The 24,405-nt window shown below is 49.9% G+C and overlaps 1 protein-coding gene across 5 annotated transcripts in view; it reads left to right on the top strand.

Moving 5' to 3' along the window:
- The first annotated feature begins 17,811 nt into the window (after positions 1–17,811).
- RSPO2 (R-spondin 2) overlaps positions 17,812–24,405 on the top strand; it is a 112,728-nt gene continuing 106,134 nt past the window's right edge. For 2 of the 5 annotated variants that reach the window (XM_064154148.1, XM_064154147.1), the window contains exon 1: positions 18,154–18,338. In XM_064154148.1, coding sequence (XP_064010218.1) covers positions 18,245–18,338 — 94 coding nt within the window. In that variant the 5' untranslated portion in view covers positions 18,154–18,244. Of the gene's footprint in view, positions 19,223–24,405 lie in introns of all 5 variants that reach the window. The other 3 variants (XM_064154146.1, XM_064154145.1, XM_064154149.1) reach the window with 2 other exon arrangements.

Here is a 24,405-nt window from a genome sequence, read left to right as displayed (position 1 = left end):
GCTGAGGCCCCGTGGCTGGAGGTGAGGCCAGGCTGGCTGAGGCTGTGTGCAGCCTGCTCTAGGGTAGGGTGTCCCTGGGCATGGCAGGGGGGTTGGAACTTGATGATCCTTGTGGTCCCTTCCAACCCTGACTGGTTCTATGTTTTTTTACTTAGGCAGAGAGTAGCAAGGGAGTTGTGCTGCTTCTGGTGGTGGACTCTTTTTTTAGAGCATATACAGGTGGAAGAGTCATGTGAGGAATCCATAAACCAGTGTATTGTGTGACCTTTAACCTTCAAAAGGAAAGCAAAATCAGGTGCCTGTGAGCTGAACAAAATCCCACCAGCTGCTTGGAAAGGCAGGCATGTTTTCCTCTGCTCCAGGTTGTCTCTGGGTTTTACAGCCTCTGACTGCTCTGCCAACAAAAAGCACTGGCTGCTGGAATTACTGTAAATGAGAACCAGGAAGAGGCTCGGCAGAAAGCACAGAGTGTAGTGTTGCTGAAACATGGACTTGGCTTTCCTTCATCTTCTCACACAGAATCACAGAACCTTAGAGGTTGGAAGGGTCCTCCAGAGATGGAGTCCAACTCCCCTGCCAAGGCAGGATCACCCAGGGTAGTTCACACAGGAATGCATCCAGGTGGGTTTGGAGTGTCTCCAGGGAAATATTGTCCACAGCCTCTCTGGGCAGCCTGCTCCAGTACTCTGGCACACTCACTGCAAAAAAGCTTCTCCTCATGTTGAGGTGAAGCCTTCTACGTTCCAGTTTGTAGCTGTTTGCTCCCTGTCTTACTGCTGCTGACTAGCAAAAAGATTGGCCCCAGCCACTTGACACCCACCCCTCAGATGTTTACACACAGTGAGAAAATCTCTCAGTCTTCTCCGGACAAAACAGCCTCAGCTCGCTCAGTCTCTGTCCAGAGGCAAGATGCTCAAGTGCCCCACGTATCCTCCTGGCTCTCTGCTGTACTCTATCCAGCAGGTCCCTGTCTCTATTGAACTGGGGAGCCCAAAATTTGACACAGTCTTGCAGGTGTGGTCTCACTAGAGCAGAGTAGAGAGGGAGAAGAGCCTCCCTTTTGTAGCTGTCGGAGGATTTGGTGTAGGTACTACCTCAGTGAATGAACAAAACGACAAGTAGAGTTGTGCCTCCTCATAGCAAAGCAATGCAGCAAAGCCAGTGGGTAGCAGCAGGGTGTGGTTAGCAGTGAGTGACTGGCAGCACACAGTGGTTAGCAGTGAGTGACTGGCAGCACACAGTGGTTAGCAGTGAGTGACTGGCATCACACAGTGGTTAGCAGTGAGGACAGACTGGCAGCACACAGTGGTTAGCAGTGAGTGACTGGCAGCACACAGTGGTTAGCAGTGAGGACAGACTGGCAGCACACAGTGGTTAGCAGTGAGTGACTGGCAGCACACAGTGGTTAGCAGTGAGGACAGACTGGCAGCACACAGTGGTTAGCAGTGAGGACAGACTGGCAGCACACAGTGGTTAGCAGTGAGGACAGTCTGGCAGCACACAGTGGTTAGCAGTGAGGACAGACTGGCAGCACACAGTGGTTAGCAGTGAGGACAGACTGGCAGCACACAGTGGTTAGCAGTGAGGACAGTCTGGCAGCACACAGTGGTTAGCAGGCTCCTCTTCTCCCAGCAGCACAGCCCCAGCTCCCTCGGGCTCTCCTCAGAGATGTTCCATTCCCTTCAGCATCTTTCTGGCTCTGTGCTGGACTCTCTCAAGCAGTTCTATGTCCCTCTTGAACTGGGGGGCCCAGAACTGGACACAGTAGCCTCAGATGTAGCCTCACCAGGGCAGAGTAGAAGGGCAGGAGAACCTCTCTCAACCTACTAACCACAGCCCTCCTAATGGCGTTGTCCCTCCTGGCCACCAGAGCACATTGCTGACTCATGGTCAGCCTCCCATCCACCAGGACCCCGACTCCTTCCCTGCTTCGTTGCCTTCCAACAGGTCAGTTCCCAACCTATCCTGCTCCCTGGAGTTGTTCTTTCCCAGGGGCCAGACTCTACCCTTGCCCTTTCATTCAGTTTCTCCCTGCCCAACCCTCAGCCTGCCCAAATCTGGCTGAATGGCAGCACAGCCTTCTGCTTCTCCACCCAGTTTGGTGCCACCAGCAAACTTGCTGACAGTGCAGTCTGTGCCCTCATGCAGGTCATCGATGAATATATTGAACAGAACTGGTCCCAGTACTGACTCCTGTGGGACCCCACTGGTCACAGGCCTCCAACTGGACTCCAGTGATCCTGGGCAGGGTATGTGGAAGCATTTAGGGCATCAATCATTTTTTATGCTTACAGTGGGAACAGTTCATTGTCCCTTAGTGATCAGAGGTTATGGTGTTTAAGGAACTGAAAGCTGCTCATGCTCTGAAAGCTTTTCCAGGTGAAAGAAAACTCCAACAGCAACAAAATTATGTATAAAACGCTATCAATGGGCTCTCATGGCTGTGCTTTATTCAGAATCATAGAATCAACCAGGTTGGAAGAGACCTCCAAGATCATCCAGGCCAACCTAGCACCCAGCCCTGTCCAGTCAACCAGACCATGGCACTAAGTGCCTCAGCCAGGCTTTGCTTGAACACATCCAGGGACAGCAACTCCACCACCTCCCTGGGCAGCCCATTCCAATGCCAATCACTCTCTCTGCCAACAACTTCCTCCTAACATCCAGCCTAGACCTGCCCTGGCACAACTTGAGACTGTGTCCCCTTGTTCTGTTGCTGCTTGCCTGGCAGAAGAGACCAACCCCACCTGGCTACAGCCTCCCTTCAGGCAATGAGCTCTGCCCTGAGCCTCCTCTTCTCTCTTGTTTAATCTCACTCTAAAAGAGCAACAGCAAAAAAGCTCTCACTGTGCAATCTTGTGTCTGCACTAGGCACTTAGGAGTTAAAGTGTATTTTTGCAGTATTAGGAGATTTAATTCAGTGTGTTTTCATATCCTTCTGCAGCAGGGGCCACAGGCATGCAATGTGTTATTGAATAATAATTGTTTAGATGATGCTTAATTGTGGGGGTGTCCTATTTCTACTGATCCAAGAAGCATTTTTCTTCCCATGAAGCCAGACTGATCTATTGCTGAGGAGGCAAAAAAAGGTGATGACATTTAGGCAGTGAGAGTTAAATCCCACATCAAACTGTAGTGCATTCTCCTCACTTAACCTGAATCTTGCATTTCATGATGGCCTTGATGTAAAAACCTTTTCCCCTATGATGTTTGTGAAGATGTCTACACAGAGAGAGTGATTTGCCATTGGAATGGGCTGCCCAGGGAGGTGGTGGAGTCACTGTACCTGGAGGTGTTCAATAAGAGACTGGATGAGGCACTTAGTGCCATGGTCTAGATGATTGGCTAGGGCTGGGTGCTAGGTTGGACTGGATGAGCTTGGAGGTTTCTTCTAACCCGTTTGATTCCATGATTCTATGAACAAAGGATTGGATGAGGCACTTAGTGCCATGATCTGGTTGACTGGATAGGGCTGGGTGCTAGGTTGGCCTGAATGATCTTGGAGGTCTCTTCCAACCTGGTTGATTCTATGATTCTGTGATTTAGAGAAGAACAAATCATTTTTGTTTCTAGCAGAGAGTATTTGAGTTTCAAGCAATATGTAGAGTAGAAATCAACCTCTTTATTTCTTTTCCATGGGTTCATTTTGAACCTGACTAGGGACTATTTCTTTTAGCACCATGCCTGTCTTGCAGAGTATGTAGGAAAAGACTTAGTTCAACTCCTTCTCACTCCATTCCTAACTTCACATCACCTTATAAATCTTCCTAAAGGCTCTGAGACTCACTCAGGGCAGTTTCCAAAACTGAAAACGTTTATTGGGAGTCATTAGCACAAAAAAATATAGTCCAATACCCAGCACAATTTGAATATAAAGCAAGTGTTAGCAAGAATGGGAAATGCCAGAGAATTCCAGTGGGCCTCCAGGAGGTTCAAATCAGGAGAAATAAGGACACTCATCTATTTTCACTTCCAACATGGTTAGATGCTATCAGTGTTTGCAACCAATGTACAGTTCCAGCTAAAAATTACTTGCAGAGCTTAAAGGTTCTGATGCTTTGCAGCACCCTGCTCCCCAAGTAAACAGAATTTGGGAGAGGCCAAACACTTGGGCTTATTATCCAGTTCTGGAGCCTCTATTACAAGAAGGATGTGGAGATGCTGGAGTGTGTCCAGAGAAGGGCCATGAGGATGCTCAGAGGCTGCAGCAGCTCTGCTGTGAGGAGAGACTGAGGCAGCTGGGGCTGTTCAGTCTGGAGAGGAGAAGGCTCTGAGGTGACCTTCTTGTGGTCTTCCAGAATCTGAAGGGGGACTACAAAAAAAAGCTGGGGAGGGACTTTTAGGCTGTCAGGGAGTGACAGGACTGGGGGGAATGGAATGAAGCTGGAAATGGGTAGATTCAGACTGGATGTTCGGAAGGAGGAAGTTGTTGGCAGAGAGAGTGATTGGCATTGGAATGGGCTGCCCAGGGAGGTGGTGGAGTCACCATCCCTGGAGGTGTTCAAGCAAAGCCTGGCTGAGGCACTTAGTGCCATGGTCTGGTTGATTGGATAGGGCTGGATGCTAGGTTGGACTGGCTGATCTTGGAGGTCTCTTCCAACCTGGCTGATTCTATGATTCTATGGTAAGAGCCTGGAAGGAGTTGCCCAGGGAGGTGGTGGAAGCCTCATCGCTGGAGATGTTTAAGGCTGGATGAGGCTGTGGGCAGCCTGCTCTAGTGTGAGGTGTCCCTGCCCATGGCAGGGGGGTTGGAACTAGATGACCCTTGTGGTGCCTTCCAACCCTGAGTGACTGTATGATTCTATGATTAAGCTGTTACTGCTATGTCCAGCTGTAGATTGAGGAACCTAATTGAGACCACCACCTCCTTTCAGACCCTGGCTACCTTTTGTGAAGCCTTTTGGAGCCTTTTGGATCAAGAGTGCTTTATATATAACAGTGCAGTGAAGGAGCACCCCCAATGTGAAATGAGCTCTCCCCTTTGACTTAACCCAAGCCTCACGGCCCCAAAAACCTATCCAACTGCATCTTGTTATATAATTTATCTGTCAGTTCTGTCAAAGAGGAGAGCTTGTGTTACTTGGAGGCCCTTCATGCCAGTTCAGAGTGAAAAGCAATGCACTCTGCCAGGGCAGCAATTGCCTGCAGGCTTATTGAATTACTCTTTTCACTCGTACTCACCACCAGAACCAGCTCAGAAGAAAAGAAAATCCCCCCAAAAGGCTCATTAGAAGTCAGCAGAACTGAAAGCTGATAATGCTCTGAAAGCTTTTCCAGGTGAAAGAAAACTCAATAACAAAATGATATATTAAACATTATTAATAGGCTCTCATGGCTGTGCTTTATTCAGGATTGCAGAGTTAACCAGGTTGGAATCATAGAATCATAGAATCAACCAGGTTGGAAGAGACCTCCAAGCTCAGCCAGTCCAACCTAGCACCCAGCCCTGTCCAGTCAACCAGACCATGGCACTAAGTGCCTCATCCAGGCTTTGCTTCAACACCTCCAGGGACGGTGACTCCACCACCTCCCTGGGCAGCCCATTCCAATGCCAATCACTCTCTCTGACAACAACTTCCTCCTAACATCCAGCCTAGACCTCCCCTGGCACAACTTGAGGCTATGTCCCTTTGTTCAGTAGCTCGTTGCCTGGCAGCAGAGCCCAACCCCACCTGGCTACAGCCTCCCTTCAGGTAGTTGTAGAAAGAAAAAACCTCTAACATCATTGAGTCAAACCTATCACCTAACACATTTTAACTAACTAACCCATGGCACTAAGTGCCTCATCCAGCCTCCAGGGATGCTGACTCCACCACCTCCCTGGACAGCCCATTCCAATGCCAATCACTCTTGCTGTCAAGAACTTCTTCCTAATGTCCAGTCTGAACCTGCCCTGGCACAGGCTCTTGGAAGCTTCTTCCAACCTGCTTGATTCTGTGATTCTCTGAACAAGGAACAGAAGTGTTACATCTGCATCAATGCATGAGGCTCTTCCAACACTGACACCAGCTGAAGCGTGCTTTCTAAACATCTGTTTGCTGCAGTTGATGGCAAGAACAGAGATGGAAAAGCTGGACAAAGCATGAGAGAGGGTAAAACAAGCTCTGGTGTTTGGCTCTTAATTTTATCTGTTTTCTGTGTGTTGGCTCATTAGGAATCCTGCCTGCCTGCCAAGAGAGAAACCATTTTGGGTTTGCCTGGTTGCAGCCACATGGGGGAAAAGAGATAGAGGGGAAAAAAGATTGTCTTTTGTCTCTCGTGTAAGATAAGGTACTTGGGGCACACCATCCTGTTTGCATGGAAAAATTACAGCTGAGGAGCTTAATGGCAGAAAAAGGACTGGAATAATAAGCTTGAGGAAAGGAGTCTGGTTGGCAGCTTGTTGGAGGTTTTGGTTAGTAATTATAACAATCCAAAGGCTTCTAGTACCACAAACGTCTTTCTTTTCCTTCTGGTTTAGTTGTGATGAGAGAAGAATGACAGAGAAGGTCCAATTTTGAATTTCCAGCATTCTCAGATTATTCCCCCCTCCCCCTTGTGTTTGGAATGGTGATTTATTAAGTGACACCAAAGCAGGCTTGCCACTGGGGGAACAGCACACTGCAGGTCTCGCTGTCCCTCGGACAAAGACTCCAGGCTGTGATTTGCCTAAGAGCTCTTACACAAGATGCCACAAATAAATAACACAACGTGAGGATGGCCAAGAGCAAGAAGTTGCCAGGGTCCAAACCTTCCAGAGCTAGAGGAGAGGTCTGGCTGAATGAGCCTTCATTTAAACAAGGGAGAGAATACTCCTCACACTGGGGCAGCCTGCCAGGAGCTGTAAGGACCAGTTTGTTATTGCTAGATTGATCTGAAATGTGGTGAAAAATTGCAGAGTGTAGTTGTTCCAAGCTCTATAGGTGGTTTCTGTGTCTTGTTTCACAGAATGTTTCAGAGAATCAACCAGGTTGGAGACCTCCAAGCTCATCCAGTCCAACCTAGTACCCAGCCCTAGCCAGTCAACTAGATCATGGCACTAAGTGCCTTATCCAGGCTTTGTACCACAGTATCAGTATCACAGTATCAACAAAGTTGGAAGAGACCTCATAGATCATCAAGTCCAACCCTTTACTACAATTCTCAAGGCTAGACCATGGCACCAAGTGCCACATCCAATCCTGCCTTGAACACCTCCAGGGATGGCGACTCCACCACCTCCCTGGGCAGCCCATTCCAATGCCAATCACTCTCTCTGACAACAACTTCCTACTAACATCCAGCCTCGACCTCTCCTGGCACAGCTTGGGACTGTGTCCCCTTGTTCTGTTGCTGCTTGCCTGGCAGAAGAGACCAACCCCAGCTGGCTACAGCCTCCCTTCAGGTAGTTGTAGACAGCAATGAGGTCTGCCCTGAGCCTCCTCTTCTGCAGGCTGCACACCCCCAGCTCCCTCAGCCTCTCCTCACAGGGCTGTGCTCCAGGCCCCTCCCCAGCCTTGCTGCCCTTCTCTGGACACCTTCCAGCACCTCAACATCTCTCTTGAATTGAGGAGCCCAGAACTGGACACAGCACTCAAGGTGTGGCCTGAGCAGTGCTGAGCACAGGGGCAGAATAACCTCCCTTGTCCTGCTGCCCACACTGCTCCTGAGCCAGCCCAGGATGCCATTGGCTCTGCTGCCCACCTGGGCACACTGCTGCCTCATCTTCAGCTCCTCTCTATCAGCACCCCCAGCTCCCTCTCTGCATGGCTGCTCTCCAGCCACTCTGTCCCCATCCTGTAGTGCTGCTTGGGGCTTTTATGGCCAGCAGAACCCTGCACTTGGCTTAGTTAAATCTCATCCCATTGGCCTCTGCCCACCCATCCCTGGGGTGCTGTTGAAATGTCAGACATCACAGTTTCTCTGCCCTCTTTTCTAACTTAATTTTACCCTGAAGAACAATGACCTTGAATTTGTCTGCATTGGGTTGGGTTGTTTTTTTCCCTTACGGTTTGGACCTGCCTTGTTCTGAGGACAGAAATGAGTTCTGGTTTTGGTTCAGTGGGAAAGGTAAGATACACCTTTCCAAAACTTGCAATGAAGCAAAAGCTGGCATTCAGCTCCCATCACGATTAGCAGGGTATAGAGCCCAAACAAAACAAAGCTGTAGTGTGGTTTATGCACTTTTTAGAATTGAAAACTCTATTTTGTGCCTTTCAAGTTCTGGAAACATATCCTCAGGTACCTCATAGAATCATAGAATTAACCAAGTTGGAAGAGACCTCCAAGATCATCCAGTCCAGCCCAGCACCCAGCCCTATCCAATCAACCAGACCATGGCACTAAGTGCCTCATCCAGGCTTTGCTTCAACACCTCCAGGGATGGCAACTCCACCACCTCCCTGGGCAGCCCATTCCAATGCCAATCACTCTCTCTGCCAACAACTTCCTCCTAACATCCAGCCTAGACCTCCCTTGGCACCACTTGAGACTGCGTCCCCTTGCTCTTATATTGACAGAGGCAACTTTACTTCTGAAATTGACTGTAGATGAACTACAGGAATTGTTAGGACTTTGCCTAGGGATTCATTAACCACCCAAAGCTCTTTTTAAACTCCCTTCTTTGTTATCATTTGGCAAAGACACCTCTTGTGTATTCCAACAAAGATTGCAATCCCTTGGTTGCTAAATAGACATGATGGGGAAGGCAGCTGCTCAACACCACAACATTTAATACTTAGCTTTATTAAAATCCAATGGGAAAGGTTTCCAAATCATACTTGGAAGACATCTCCAGAGCCAGTTAGTAAATTAGGAGGCTACCAAGACTAGAAGTTGCATACAAAGTTGTCTGTGCTGAACAATGCTTCTCTTGCAAGGGAACAATCTGTGAATGCTGGCATCCCAATGAAAAAGGTTTATAGCTTCTGGCATTCCAATTAAAAAGGTTTGCAGCCTGTCACTTTTCTCTACAGAATAATTTTAAGGGCCACTTCTGATTATCAGTGCTGTGGTGGTAACAGTTCTCTGTTTACAGGTTTCCAATCAGCTTTGTTCCTTTTTCATTCCATATAATAGAATCAGAGAATCAACCAGCTTGGAAGAGACCTCCAAGCTCATCCAGTCCAACCTAGCACCCAGCCCTAGCCAGTCAACTAGACCATGGCACTAAGTGCCTCAGCCAGGCTTTTTCTGAACACCTCCAGGGATGGTGACTCCACCACCTCCCTGGGCAGCCCATTCCAATGCCAATCACTCTCTCTGCCAACAACTTCCTCCTAACATCCAGCCTAGACCTCCCCCAACACAACTTGAGACTGTGTCCCTTTGTTCTGTAGCTGCTTGCCTGGCAGAAGAGACCAACCCCACCTGGCTACAGCCTCCCTTCAGGGAGTTGTAGACAACAATGAGGTCTGCCCTGAGCCTCCTCTTCTGCAGGCTGCACACCCCCAGCTCCCTCAGGATAATGTTTTAATAAAACACCAGAAATGCTTATTTGATGTATATAAAAGATACAGATTTAAAACTGAGTATACAAGCAAGAGATAAATATAATTCAATATATAAATACATACAAATAGAAATATATTCAGCTACAGAAGGCAGCCATAAGATGGAAGGGCTGAACAAAAGCCATGTGGCAATGGTCACAGCTTGCACTGAGGAGAGTTCTGGCACAGCTGGCAGCTCGTGGCTTGGACAGATGCACTCTGAAATAGATGAAGAACTGGCTGGAGGGCCAAGACCAGAGAGTGGTGGTGAATGGTGCCACATTCAGTTGGCAGGTGTCACCAGTGGTGTGCCCCAGGGACCAGTGCTGGGCCCAGTCATGTTCAACATCTTTATTGATGATTTGGACTGGAGGATCAAGTCCAGGATCAGTAAGTTTGCAGGTGACACCAAGCTAGGAGCAGCTGTGGATTTGTTGGAGGGTAGGAGAGCCCTGCAGAGGGACCTGGCCAGGCTGGATGGGTGGGCAGAGGCCAATGGGATGAGATTTAACAAGGCCAAGTTCTACAGTTGGCCACAACAACCCCAAGCAGCATTACAGACTGGGGACAGAGTGGCTGAGAGCAGCCAGGCAGAGAGGGAGCTGGGGGTGCTGGGAGAGAGTAGCTGAACAGGAGCCAGCAGTGCCCAGGTGGGCAGCAGAGCCAATGGCATCCTGGGCTGGCTCAGGAGCAGTGTGGGCAGCAGAACAAGGGAGGTTCTTCTGCCCCTGTACTCAGCCCTGCTCAGGCCACACCTTGAGTGTTGTGTCCAGTTCTGGGCTCCTCAATTCAAGAGAGATGTTGAGGTGCTAGAAGGTGTCCAGAGAAGGGCAGCAAGGCTGGTGAGGGGCCTGGAGCACAGCCCTGTGAGGAGAGGCTGAGGGAGCTGGGGGTGTGCAGCCTGCAGAAGAGGAGGCTCAGGGCAGACCTCATTGCTGTCTGCAACTACCTGAAGGTGGGGTTGGGCTCTTCTGCCAGGCAAGCCAGGTGGGGTTGGTCTCTTCTGCCAGGCAAGCAGCAACAGAACAAGGGGACACAGTCTCAAGTTGTGTTGGGGGATGTCTAGGCTGGATGTTAGGAGGAAGTTGTTGTCAGAGAGAGTGATTGGCAATGGAATGGGCTGCCCAGGGAGGTGGTGGAGTTGCTGTGCCTGGAGGTGTTGAAGCAAAGCCTGGATGAGGCACTTAGTGCCATGTTTTAGATGAGTGGGTAAGGTTGGATGCTAGATTGGACTGGATGATCTTGGAGGTCTCTTCCCACCTGGTTGATTCTATGATACATGGCAAAGCTTTGCCCTGGGAGCTGGGACAGGCACTTGAAGACATCACCCAGAGAGACTGTGCAATCTTGAGCATTTTCCCAATTCCTCTGGACGAGACCCTTAGCAACCTGACCTAACTCTGAGGTTTGCTTTGAGCAAGAGGACAGCCAGATGATCTTCCAAGGCCCCTTCCAAGCCCAGTGACTGTGATTTTGTGTGGGTGGCTTTGTGTGTGTGTGTGTGTGTGAGAGAGAGGGAGATAAAGCAGATATTGCGTAAAGCTAAGGGCAGAAGATGTAAAATCTGTTTGGGAGTATGTAAAACACTCTGTAACCCAGTTCACATTTCAGCTGTGCATTCCACTGGCCCTTCTGAAGCCATTTTTTTTCCTGAGGCCACTTTAGAGCAAATTTAAGCTCATATATACACGACACAAACCTCCAGAGCCAGAGTGCCACGAGAAGTGCTGCAGAACGAGGGAGCCTGAACCAGCTTGGCGTGCACTGACTCTGTTAGCAGCCCCCTGATCAATATGCTGGCAAACTGAACATCACCATGCTTCAAAAGAAGAGGATTATCTGCAGCTGCCAGCATGGAATTTGAACTCCCACCTCCAAAATGCAATATCCACACACGAGCACACTGGCCCTTGCACACCCCAAAAAGAAATATGGTGTCCACAGCTGGCAGGCAGGGGCTGGGTGTCTCGTGGCAGCCCAAATTAGGAGGGAAGGATACACACCAGCTAGAGCATATTTTTCTCATTACTGTTTCTATCTGTCTTTCTTTTCCTATACTTTTTTTTGCCTTTCCTCAAAAGGAACTGGGAATTAAACCCAAAGGAGCTACAAAAGTTACTTTAGAGATGTTACCCCTTCTTTCCATTTGGCTTTTGAAGGCCTTCATGAAACCATAGAGCTTTCAAAGGATCACAGGATGTCAGGGGGTTGGGAGGGACCCAGAGAGATCACCGGGTCCAATCCCCCCTGCCAGAGCAGGATGGTATCTTGGAGGTCTCTTCCAACCTGGTTGATTCTATGATGCTAGCTCAGGTCACAGAGGAGCACATGCAGACAGGCCTTGAAAGGCTCCAGAGAAGGAGACTCCATAACCTCTCTGGGCAGCCTGTGCCAGTGCTCTGGGACCCTTACAGTGAAGATGTTTCCCCTTGTGTTGAGTTGGAACCTCCTGTGCTGCAGCTTCCATCCATTGCTCCTTGTCCTATCCCAGGCAGCAAGAGAGGAGAGCCTGTCCCCCCACTCCTGACCCCCAGCCCTCAGGATTTGATAAACATTGATTCAATCCCCTCTCAGTCTATTCTTCTTCAGACTAAGCAGCCCCAGGTCCATCAGCCTCTCCTCATCAGGCAGTGCTCCAGTCTCCTCATCATCTTCCTAGCCCTCCACTGAACCTTCTTCAGCATATTCCTGTCCCTCTTAAACTGGGGAGCCCAAAACTGAAGGCAGTACTCAAGATGAGGTCTCAGCAGGGCAGAATAAAGGTGGAGGAGAACCTCCTGTGATCTGCTGGACACACTCTTCCTAATGCACTGGCCCTCTTGGCCACAAGGGCACATTGCTGTGCCGCGGGTGCTATCCCTCAGCACTCCCAGGTCCCTCTCCACAGGGCTGCTCTCCAGCAGATCACCTCCCAGCCTGTACTGGTGCAGTTTATTTAATGAATTTGTTCTTCAGACTCTGGCAGGGGACTTGGACTCGATGATCTCTTTGGGTCCCTTCCAACCCCTGACATCCTGTGATGCTGTGATCCTGCTGCAAGTGTTGCATGAGCAAAGTCTGCACGACCAGGTCAGAAACTGAAGAGTTGGGTCCTGTTGCAGAGAGGCAGGAGAGGCAGAAGGAAGGCAACCTTTGATCCTCTATTCAATATGTACAAGAATTTGGTTGGATTTGCTTCTAATCATAGTCTTGATATTTACAGTCTTCGTCCATAAGTCATCAGGTATTTTTGCTGAGACAAGGCATTTTTTAGAATGAGCCTCATATGAAATCTCTGTAGACTGACAGAAGAATTTGGGATGGTCTTCCTTCACTGGCTCATAGAATCATAGAATTGTGCAGGCTGGAAAAGACTTTCAAGACCATCAGCCTCTGCTCACCCAATCCCAAAGTATTCTCAAGCACTGGAACAGGATACCCAGAGGGGTAGTGGAGTCACCATTTCTTGGAGGTATTTGAGAGATGTGCAGCTATGCTGCTTTAAGACATGGCTTCTCAGCACAGTTGGTACTGTTAGCTTAATGGTTGAACTGGTGAGGGGCCTGGGGTTGCCCTTCTCTGGACACCTTCCAGCACCTCAACATCTCTCTCGGATTGAGGAGCCCAGAACTGGACACAGTACTCAAGGTGTGGCCTGAGCAGTGCTGAGCACAGGGGCAGAAGAACCTCCCTTGTCCTGCTGCCCACACTGCTCCTGAGCCAGCCCAGGATGCCATTGGCTCTGCTGCCCACCTGGGCACTGCTGGCTCATCTTCAGCTCCTCTCTCCCAGCACCCCCAGCTCCCTCTCTCCCTGGCTGCTCTCAGCCACTCTGTCCCCATCCTGTAATGCTGCTTGGGGTTGTTGTGGCCAAAGTGCAGAACCCTGCACTTGGCCTTGTTCAGTCTCATCCCATTGGCCTCTGCCCACCCTGTCTAGGTCCCTCTGCAGGGCTCTCCTACCCTCCAACAGCTCCACAGCTGCTCCTAGCTTGGTGTCATCTGCAAACTTACTGATGCTGGGCTCAATGCCCTGCTCCAGATCATCAACAAAGATATTGAACAGGACTGGGCCCAGCACTGATCCCTGGGGCACACCACTAATGACAGCTGCCGAATGGATGTGGCACCACTCACCACCACTCTCTGGGCCTGGGCTTCCAGCCAGTTCCTGACCCATATCAGAGTGAATCTGTCCAAGCCACGAGCTGCCAGCTGTGCCAGGAGCTCAGTCTTCTCTTATGGGAGATGACTCTGGCCAGTCTGCTCTAGGGTAGGGTGTCTCTGTCCATGGCAGGGGGGTTGGAACTAGATGATCCTTGTGGTCCCTTCCAACCCTGACTGATTCTGATTCTATGGTGGCTCTGCAGTGGTCTTACCTGGGCTTTGGGACACCCAAAAATGGCATACTATGCCATTACTGTTAGTTATTATTTTTTGTTTAAGAATTAATGAATTAGGTGCATTTTTTAAGTAGAGATTGGGAAATAAAGGAGCTGGAAGCTGGGTTGAATAAATAGTTGATTTCTTTTTGAAGTTTAGAAGTGAAGCTTGTCAGGATGACTAATTCCTTTCACTGAAAACATAGATACATCTTTCTATTGCATTTTAAGGTTACAAAGGCTTACTTAGTGTTGCTGAGACTTCAGTCTTAGGAAAGATGATGACTTCAATGTAGAGGAGATGAGTTGCCCAGCTATGGGAATATACAGAAATTGAGTTTAAAATCAACTCCAGTATTACTCATTTTTAGATCTCTCTCTGCTATGTGAAGTGAGGGTACTTAGAGATCACATCCTGTGGAGCCCAATAAAGAATGGAAAGATTAAATTACTTTCTATTGCAAAAGCAGCAGTGCTTTGGCTTTATTACAGCCCAAGCACAGAGAGTAAGATCTTTTACAGTCAGTGAAACCTCTGTGGAGCACAACACATAGCCCTGAGTTTCCAGTGAACAGAACTCTAGCTCTATAAGCTGATGTGATTTCTGCACAGTTTGTAGTGAATCATCTCAGCACTCTTCATGTGTGTGAATGTGGCTGCTGAGGCTCTTGAGTGACCTATGTAAAACACATACCTTCCTTGCTGCCCCCATAGCCAAAAGCTAAAGCTTTTGCCCAGACTCTTCTCTGATATTTCAATCATTGGGCCCTGACTACTGCATTCTTTTGGGGACCATGTTCTTTGAACATACTATGGCTCAGATAATTCTCACTTTGACCAAGTCCTCCCTGAGGACAGTGTTCCTTAGTGCCCCAGTGCTGCACGACAGCACACACGCAGGGCCATGTCTACAGTGCGTTGCTCCCTGCTGCTTTCAATGGGACCACATCCTACAGAATCCATCCCAGTGTTTTTCCTCCTCTGCTCTTTAACTTTCCAAGTCCTCTGACTCTTTTCTCTCTGACTGTAAACATGTTCTTACAGACTCCAATTTGGCTTCAGAGCCACGAAACCATTCTACCCGATATCTTTAATGACTTTTATCTTAATTGTATCTCATGATTAACTTCATTCTTCTTGATTCATTGATCATCATAAACTGTTAGCTATGTGGTTGAGTTCCTGTCATCCACCAGCTCAATGGTCCTTCTTGTTCTCAGCCTTTCTTTCCTGTTATGACTCTTTCAGAAGCTCATCCAAAGGGGATAGTCTGGTGACCCTCATCCACCTTCCAGCCCCCTGGCAGGGGCTGATTTGTCTCTTCACTGTATCTCTTCTTTCCACCTGTTGCCTTCTATTTCTGGGTAGTCTTCTCTGAAAACACAAATCCAGATATTATTTCTGTAATGGTGACATCACATCAAGCAGTCCTAAGGTAGTAGCTGTGTCCTGTACTTACATGGTATGGCAGGGTGCTGCCAGGCATTGCTTGGGCTACCTGCGGGTGGTCTAGTCTGCCTGGCCCAAACTGAATGTTGAAATCATAGCCAGCCCCTGAACCAGGTACCCAGTGGCAGAACAAGACAGGTTTAGGCTGGACATTAGGAAGAAGTTCTTCAGGGAAAGAGTGATTGGCATTGGAATGGGCTGCCCAGGGAAGTGGTGGAGTCACCATCCCTGGAGGTGTTGAAGCAAAGCCTGGATGAGGCACTTAGTGCCATGGTCTAGTTGATTGGACAGGGCTGGGTGCTAGGTTGGCTTGGATGATCTTGGAGGTCTCTTCCAACCTGGTTGACTCTACGATTCTGTAAGTTAGATGTCTTAGTCTTTTTCACTGTATAAACAGAGTGGGGAAAATAAAGACCACAAACCACATACATAATGCCTTACCTTTTGCTCTTTTCCCCATAACATCCACTCCCAATTCACATGGAGACCACTGACACTGAGGTAGACTGACCTCAACTGACTTATCTCTTGGGTCTGTGTTAATTAGTTAACAAGTCAGGCCTTTGTAATTCTTAGGTTGTGGCAACATTGAAAGGTACCAGTGCTCTGTGTAGCTTTTTTGTAGGCCCCCTTCAGATACTGAAAGGCCACAAGAAGGTCACCTGGGAGCCTCCTCTTCTCCAGACTGCACAGCCCCAACTCTTTCAGTCTGTCCTCACAGCAGAGCTGCTCCAGCCCTTTGAGCATGCCAGTGGCCCTTCTCTGGACATGCCCCAGCATCTCCACATCCCTCTTGTAATAGAGGCTCCAGAACTGGATGCAATACTCCAGGTGGGGTCTCACCAAAGTGGAGTAGAGGAGGCTGTCTCACAACGTCCCTTATGATTTCAGGCAAGCTATTTAGTCTCTTTGTAATTCAGTCTTGTCAGGAAACAGAGGATGCTGATGCGTCTCTGCTTCAGGTGGATGCTGTATTCATAAATGCAGTCAGAAGCTCTGAGGTCTCAGGATAGGATGCTAAACACCACGTAGCTAGACTTCATGAATCTGTGGTCAAATTGTCCAGGCCGTGCTTGAAAAGATGGATTGGGTTTGACATGGTTTATTAGCTCAGACACAGTGCCACATGAACACAGCCACATTCTTCCTAGGGCTGGCTCTGCTCTGGGAAGAGTTCATCTGCTTTTGTGGAAACCTAGCTGGCTCCATCCTGAGGCAGCTCAGGTATTTCAGCACCACATTCACACAACCAGAAGGGTCGTGTGTGTGTGTGTGTGTGTGCGTAGGCATAAAGGAGCAGAAATACCCAGCAGAGAGCCAGCCTGGATCCAGCTGGGTTTATAAGACCTGGCTTTGTACTAGCTGTGCCAGACTCATGCTTTCTTCCCGGATTTTGCACCTGCTCCTTGGTGCCCCAGGTTCTGTGAGCTCCACTAGGTCCGGTGCAGTATGTCCAGCACCACCACAAAGGAGATGTGGTCTGTCTGCCTATCTGCTGGGGAGCAGGCTGTGAGTGAGGAGCAGAAAAATCACATGGCTCTGTCAGCTCAGAGTAGCTGACACTATAAGGAATAAAATGACCCTCCTGCTTCTGAGTTAAATTCTTCTGGAACCTCTTGGGTGCTCCTTTATTTCATCTTCCGTTGTCTATACTGCTGGGGTTGTCGCTTTACCAGCCTAACCATACTCCTGCCAAGCAGAGGTGTGGCTAGAAATAGCTAAAAATCACTTGCTAAAGTTCTGCTTAGGACCTCGAGAGGCATCTTCCCAAGACAATGGAAGGGGCGCATCAAAGAAGAGGCTTTGGAACGTGTAGAATCAGATTTTAGGAAGCCAAAAGAAAGGAGAAAATAATCGAACCGAGGAAAGAAGAAAGGAAGACAACCGTCAAACACTGCAGGAAGACAGAAGGAAAGAAAACAGGGGAAGAGAAGCCAGGAGGACAGGGGAAGAGCAGCCAGGAGGACAAGGTTTCCCAAGGCTACAAGCAGTTCAAGGAAAAGACGAGGCTTGGCGAGGAGAGGGAGATGAGCGGCGAGAAAGAGCCTCCGGGCAAAAGTCTCAGCGGCCCCCGGGGCGGGCGGGCGCTAGGGCCCGGCGGCGTTGGGGGCGGGGGCGCGGCGCTGGCTGCCTCGGGCCCAGCACCACCCGCCCACCGCGGCCCCGCGCCGCCGCCGCCGCTGCCCCCGGGTGACAGCCCCCGCCTCGCCGCCTAAAAGGAGCGGGCGGAGGCGGGCGGCCGGCCAGGGCAGCCGGCGGAGCGGAGCGTGTGTGGGGAAGGCCCGCCGCAGACACCGCCTGCATGTGGCCGGGAGTCCCCGCCGCCTGCCCCGCCAAGCCCGCGCTTGAGCCTCAGCGGCCGCCGGCCCGCGCCTGCCCGCGGGGGGCTGCCCCGCGGCGCGGAGCCGCTTTCCGGACCCGGCGGCGGGGCGGGATGGCCGCGGGGCCGCGCCGCGGAAGGTAGGGGGGGCGGCTGAGCCCCGGCGTGCCCGCGACCTGAGCGCCTGTGGGCGGGGTGCGCCCCTGCGCCGGGATAAATAGCGCTTTCCCTCGCCTGACAGCCCGTCCCCCGGGCGCACCGGGGTGCCGAGCCGTGCCTGCTGTCCGCGGCTGGCGAGAAAAAGTTGCTGCTTTCGGTGGCTGCTCAGGGGCCCCGCTCCAGCTCCGACCTGGGGTTTTGATTTTTCTCTTTTTGTTTTCTCGGGGAGAGACGAAGAACGAGGAGGACCAGGAAAGCCAGGAGCCAAGCTTTTCCTCCTCTCTCTGCCCACAGCGCAGGGGAGATGCTGGAAGCGGCTGCGAGTCTGCAGCGCCCGGGAAGAGAAGCGCGTAGCGTGTGAGCTGCTGCCGGTCCACGCGGCAGGCGCTGCCCCGCGGTGCTCCGTCTGCCCCCTCCTCGCCCGGGGCGGCTCGCAGCCCCGCACGCAGCCGGCTTCCGCGCCCCTCGCTGCCGCCGGAGGAGGCTGCCCACCCTCCGCGGCCCAGGATGCAGTTTCGCCTGTTCTCTTTTGCCTTGATCATCCTGAACTGTATGGATTACGGCCACTGCCAAACCGGCCGCTGGAGACGCAGCAAGAGAGGTGAGTAGCGCCGTCCGCTCACCCGGGACAGCCGCCGGGGGCCGCGAGCAGGAGTGCTTGTGGGGCAGGAGGGCAGCTGCCGGAGGACTGCGTGCCCGTCCCCTCCAAACCGAAGATGGGCAGCTCTCCGGCAGGTGAGCCGCCCCAGCTTCCTCGGCTGCCCGCCTGCCGCCGGCGGCAAGCCGACCCCTACGTGGGGCTGTCCGCTGCCCTTCTGCTGAGGAGGCTGGCCGGGAGGAGCGGCGCAGACGTGAGCTTCGGTGGGAAGGGACCGGCCGGAGCGGCGCGGCTGCTCAGCCATCCGCGTGGGGCTGCCAGGGACGTCAGGTGGTGCGTGGGTGTCCCTCGCCAACCCCCAGTCCCCCGCCGCGGCCGTGTCCTCTTCTTCCTCCTCCTCTGCGTGGCCGGCAGAGCGGGAGGTCTGTCTGGAAGCTGCCCGCCGCGGGTAGGGCGCTGCCGGCAGCGACCTCCGGACCCCGGCCACAGCGAGCGGTGGAAGCGGATGATAGCGCCGTCGTGCCTCGTCAGCTTCCAGCAGCCCGCAGTTCGCTGTCAGCTCGCTTGCCCGTGGGGCAGACTTGGAAGCTGCTTTCTTCGCACCGTCCTTAGCGTGACCGTGTTTCCGAGGCACAAAAGGCGGCTTCTCCCCCTCCGTCCCCAGCATCCCTTGGCCCCGCCGTGCCGCTGGGCTCGGGCAGCTCAGTCCGGGGGAAGCGACGGGGCTATCCGTGCCTTTTCCAGCGCCGAGGGGATTCCTGCCGCCCACCGTTGCTCCAAACGTGCAGCCCTCTTTGAGGAGGAAGGAGAGGAGCAGTGCGTTGGGGTTTCATCTATTTTTCCTGAGCTGCTGGTGCCGGGATTACGGGAGCTGAGGAGTCGGAGCGGTGAGATGTGCCAGTACAGCACCCGTGTGGGCAGAACGGTTACTGCAGCTCTGCCCCGGCTGTCAGGACTGCCGGGGCGGGGGGGGGGGGGGTGCGCCTTGGTTTTTGGGTTTGTGGTTGGATTTCTGCTTTGGGGAGGGGGCGAGATGCCCTTGCAGTATAAAATATTTGTATTATTTGCATATTCTGTACCATTTCCCTGTCCTTTTCCCTCTTCCCTCCCAGGCCGTGTCGCCACTTCTCGTTTCTCAAGTCAGCTGCAAATCAAGTGGCTCAGCTGCTGGGAAATTGTTTCTGAAAGAGCTGCAGTTTGCTTGGGAGGGAGAAGGAGCTAAGATCATAGAATCATAGAAGATCTCCAGTGTTAGGCTTGTACAAATAGTAGTCAAACCACGAAAGGAAAATAGTTTGCTCTTTCGTGCATATGCCACCTTCAGAGTAGGTACAAATACCACTATAAAGGAATTTTGCTTTTGGTGGTGGGGGGGTGTGTGTGTTTTTGGGTGGTTCTTTTTAATAACAGATGGTTTCTAGCGTTTAATTTTTGTGTGTGTGGCTAAAACGATGGCAGTCCTTTAAAGTGACCAGCCTATCTCTGCTAACAAAGGGTACACTGTGTCTTTAATTAAATGTGGAACTACTTAGAGTGCTGGCTAGACAGCGGAGGGGTGATAGTGGTATTGCCGCTTTACAGCGAAGCTTAAGGATTGCATTGTGGGAGCACTGAAATGAATAGACATCTAACTCCAGTTGTGTGAATTGTCCTCCTACAATAACTTAAGCTGGTTTTAATTGATCTCATGTTTGCTGATTGATCTCGGACCAATTGTTATGCCTGTTGAACAGTTGGCTTTTCCAAGGGAGATTGAATTGAATGAGGTTTTAGTTTAGTTATTGGATAAATACCGTCAGTATTGATGGTTGACTTACTGGCACTGTTTTGTGCTGTCACCTAAGGGCTTTGTTTTGTGCTTTGGAGAATGCAGTCTTTTTCAGTTAATAAGAGTAAAGTAGTAAGCATAGCCAGTGCTAAGCACTGAAAGCAAAAAATCTAAGGAAGCATTCAAATTATAATAGACATTTGCCATGACACATGCAGTCTGAAGTAATGCTTTCTTACAGGACCCAAAATTCCAATAATTTCACAATTTTTTCCATATTCCATCTGCAAATAATCAGGCATTCACCGTGGGGTACTGGCAGTTAAAATTTCTCTGGCATTCTGTTTTGTCTGTTACATGATCTCAGATGCTCCATAATATCATTTTCTTAATGAAATGATTTTTTTTGGCACAGATTAAGTCTCCTGTGCGGTAGAAATCAATTGCATTCAGTCTGGAAATATGGGCAGATATCATGTATAATTGATTTTTTTTTAAGTGATTTTTTTTTTTGTTTGTTTGTTTAAAGCAGCTAAATGTGCAGTAAACTTTAAATATATAGATGGCTGTGTTGGAGTTTTTTGTGGATTTGTAGCTCATGGAGAATACTTTTCTAAACTGGAGTTTGGTAAATCCAGAGGGACGTTCCCTGGATTTCTTCATCCTCCTTCTGCTTTCAATCCTTTCCCAAACCAAAATGTGCAGCGCTGCAGTAGAAGTGGAATGAAAATTTGAAGGCTTGGAATGTGGTTCCTACCTGACACTAACTTGTGTTTTGTTAGTCACTTCATTTAGAAGTTAGTAAAAGAGTTACAATCAACAGATTCTGTGAACTCCGACTTCACTCTTAGTAACTTCTGCAGCTCATTCGAATATTGCTTTACCTTGTTGGCTCAGAGCAGAACTTGACTTCGTTGAAACACTCCAGCAAATTCTCCTTCTGGAAGTCTCTGTCCTGAACAGATAATTATGATGCTTTGCCTTTCCTGCAGAAGCTATTCTAAATGGTATTTAAGGGGTACGTAGCTTAACATTCAGTGGTGTAATCTCACAGCTGCTTTAGCCTAATACCAAAGCACCTCCTTTCCCTTTCTTGTTTAATTGTGTAACTTGATTTGTCTTTTTTCTTGGACACTTGCTCTCATGTTCATTTCAGTGGAAATATTTACCTTCAGCAGTCTGTATAAGATGAGCAGCTTTGTGTCTTAGCATTTCACTAGATGTCACGAGGCACATGAAAGACCCTCGTCTTTGAGACTCTTTCCCAGAGAGTACCACAGATCAGAATGGGCATGCTTTGCAGGTGACACCAAGCTGTGTGACCTGGTTGACATGCTGGAGGGAAGGACTGCCATCCAGAAGGACTTTGACAGGCTTGAGAGATGGGGCCCAAGCCAACCTCATGAACAAGCATAAGGTCATAGAATAGATCATAAAATCAACCAGGTTGGAAGAGACCTCTAAGCTCATCCAGTCCAACCTAGCACCCAGCCTTATGCAGTCAACTAGACCATGGCACTAAGTGCCTCATCCAGTCTTTTCCTGAACACCTCCAGGGACAGCGACACCACCACCTCCCTGGGCAGCCCATTCCAATGCCAATCACTCTCTCCGGGAAGAACTTAATATCCAGCTTGAGACTGTGTCCGCTGGTTCTGTTGCTGGCTGCCTGGGAGAAGACTGACCCCCACCTGTCTAGAGCTTCCTTTCAGGTAGTTGTAGACAGCAATGAGGTCCTACATGTGGGTTGAGTCAATTCTCAAGCACAAATGTAGGCTGGGTAAGGAGTGGCTTGAGAGCAGTCTCAAGGAGAAGGACTTGGGCATGTCAGTTGGTCAAAACTCCATGTGAACTGGCAGTGTGCACTTGCAGCCCAGAGGGCCAACTGTATCCTGGGATGCATCAAAAAGTGTGACCAGCAAGATGAGGGATGTGATTCTGCTTCTCTGCTTTGCTCTCATGAGACCCCCCCTGGAGTACTGTGTCCAGCTCTGACTCCAGGCAAAGACACACACAAAACTGCTCTTTGTAGTTGAAACATGTTTTACATTTGGAGGACAGCTGACTTTTTGTCTGCAGGTTGAGTCTTAAAATGTTGCAAAGAAGCTGCATTTTGGAATGTGTGTTTCCCTCAGGTGTAGCACAAAATGCTTCCAGTAGGATTTGTGAAAGAACCGAGGTCTATTAACACTTTCCAGAGTAGTTTCCCAGAAGGCTCTGGTTAGTAATAAAGTTCTGAAGGGTAGCTTCTGTTCCATAGCCTCATATTACTTAATTATTAAAGATAATACATACACCATTACTAAACCAATAAGAATATCCTAACACTGTAACCAGTGAAAGCTTTTAAACTTGTGTCTGTCCTCATTTTGAGCTTTATTAGCTGGGAAGTCCAAGGAAGCTTTCTTAAACTAAAGTCAGCACAAGTCAAAACTTCTATGTGAATGACTGAAGGCTCAGCTAGGTAATGCTGCAGTGTTACTGAGGATAATCAGTTCTCAAGTGGGTTGCACAGCTCTGCAGAAGAGATGCTCAAAATGCCAAGAGTGAGCTAGATGTGTGTGTCTGCTCAGACGTCGAAGTCTCTGCTCTTGTGTTAAAACCTGTGGGGGACATTTACACTGTGATGAAGAATGTGTATTTATATGCTTGATAAACTTGGGTTAATATTTGCCTTTGTGTTTTGGGTGTAGTTTTTCTTTTGTTTTCAAAGACTTGGCTGAAATCTGTTACCAGAGCAGCTTCAAATGTGTGAGAAATACCAAAAGAGAAGTTTTTATGCTAGTATAGGAAAGGTGATCACAAGAAGAATGCAGTTTCTTACTTGAGTGTGTAATTTATGGGCAGCATAGCCATATGCAGGCTAGCACAGCTACTGTGACAAGGTGTGGTAGCATAGTGGTGTTTGCATAAGCTATTCTTCATGAAAAAATGTGATATTATTAAACTAGAAAGTGGAAGAGGTGTTCAGCTGGAGCACTTCTCCTGTGGAGACAGAGTGAGAGAGTTGGGGCTGCTTGGTCTGGAGAAGAGGAGGCTCCAAGGAGACCTTATTAGAATCAGCCAGGTTGGAAGAGACCTCCAAGCTCATCCAGTCCAACCTAGCACCCAGCCCTATCCAATCAACCAGACCATGGCACTAAGTGCCTCATCCAGTCTTTTTCTGAACACCTCCAGAGACGGCGACTCCACCACCTCCCTGGGCAGCCCATTCCAATGCCAATCACTCTCTCTGGCAACAACTTCCTCCTAACATCCAGCCTAGACCTCCCTTGGCACAACTTGAGACTGTCCCCTTGTTCTGTTGTTGGTTGCCTGGGAGAAGAGACCAACTCCACCTGTCTGCAGCCTCCCTTCAGGGAGTTGTAGGCAGCAATGAGGTCTGCCCTGAGCCTCCTCTGCTGCAGGCTGCACATCCCCAGCTCCCTCAGCCTCTCCTCACAGGGCTGTGCTCCAGGCCCCTCACCAGCTTTGTTGCCCTTCTCTGGACACTTTCCAGCACCTCAACATCTCTCTTGAATTGAGGGGCCCAGAACTGGACGCAGCACTCAAGGTGTGGCCTGAGCAGTGCTGAGTACAGGGGCAGAATAACCTCCCTTGTCCTGCTGGCCACACTGCTCCTGATGCAGGCCAGGATGCCATTGGCTCTCTTGGCCACCTGGGCAGACTGCTGCCTTATCTTCAGCCTACTAGGCTGAAGGATGTTTAAAGCTTGTTTGCAGGTAACTTTTGGTGTGGTGCATGCAATAGGCTTGTGGTATGACATTCTGATGCTTGAAGTCTGACTTGCACATCTTCAGGAAGTGAAGTGAGAAGTGGATCTAGCTGCTGGCTTGTACAGCTGTTTCTCCTATCAAAATAACTGCTTTGTCCAACCAGCTTCATACACAGAGGTCATTTACTGGCTGGGGTTTACTGTTAGGCTGGTTGAACTTTGTGTGTCTGAGGGCAGTAAGGTAGCTAGTGACTGGAAACCTGGCTGCGTGGCTTTATTCCCTCTCCATCTCTCTGTTCTAGCTCTCACAAGAAGGTGAGGTGTCCTGCCCACTTCCACTAACACTACCTTAAAACTCTGAGGGGAAATGAAGCCAAAAGGAATCAAGGTGATGGTCTCCAGTGTGTGCCCTGGAAAGGCAGACAATGATGCAACAGTGTCCACCATGGGAGAGGCAAGAGTGAAGGCTTGAGTCTGACAGATGCTCTGATTAACATTACCTTTCCAGTGCAGTTTCTGCAGTGGGGGTGCAGGCTGAGGGAGCTGAGGTTGTTCAGTCTGGAGAAGAGGAGGCTGAGGGGAGACCT

Source organism: Pogoniulus pusillus, chromosome 14 (assembly GCF_015220805.1).
Source record: "Pogoniulus pusillus isolate bPogPus1 chromosome 14, bPogPus1.pri, whole genome shotgun sequence".
Taxonomy (NCBI): Eukaryota; Metazoa; Chordata; class Aves; order Piciformes; family Lybiidae; genus Pogoniulus; species Pogoniulus pusillus.
The sequence above is the reverse complement of the archived record's forward strand: the minus strand, read 5'-3'. Positions and strand labels throughout refer to the sequence as shown.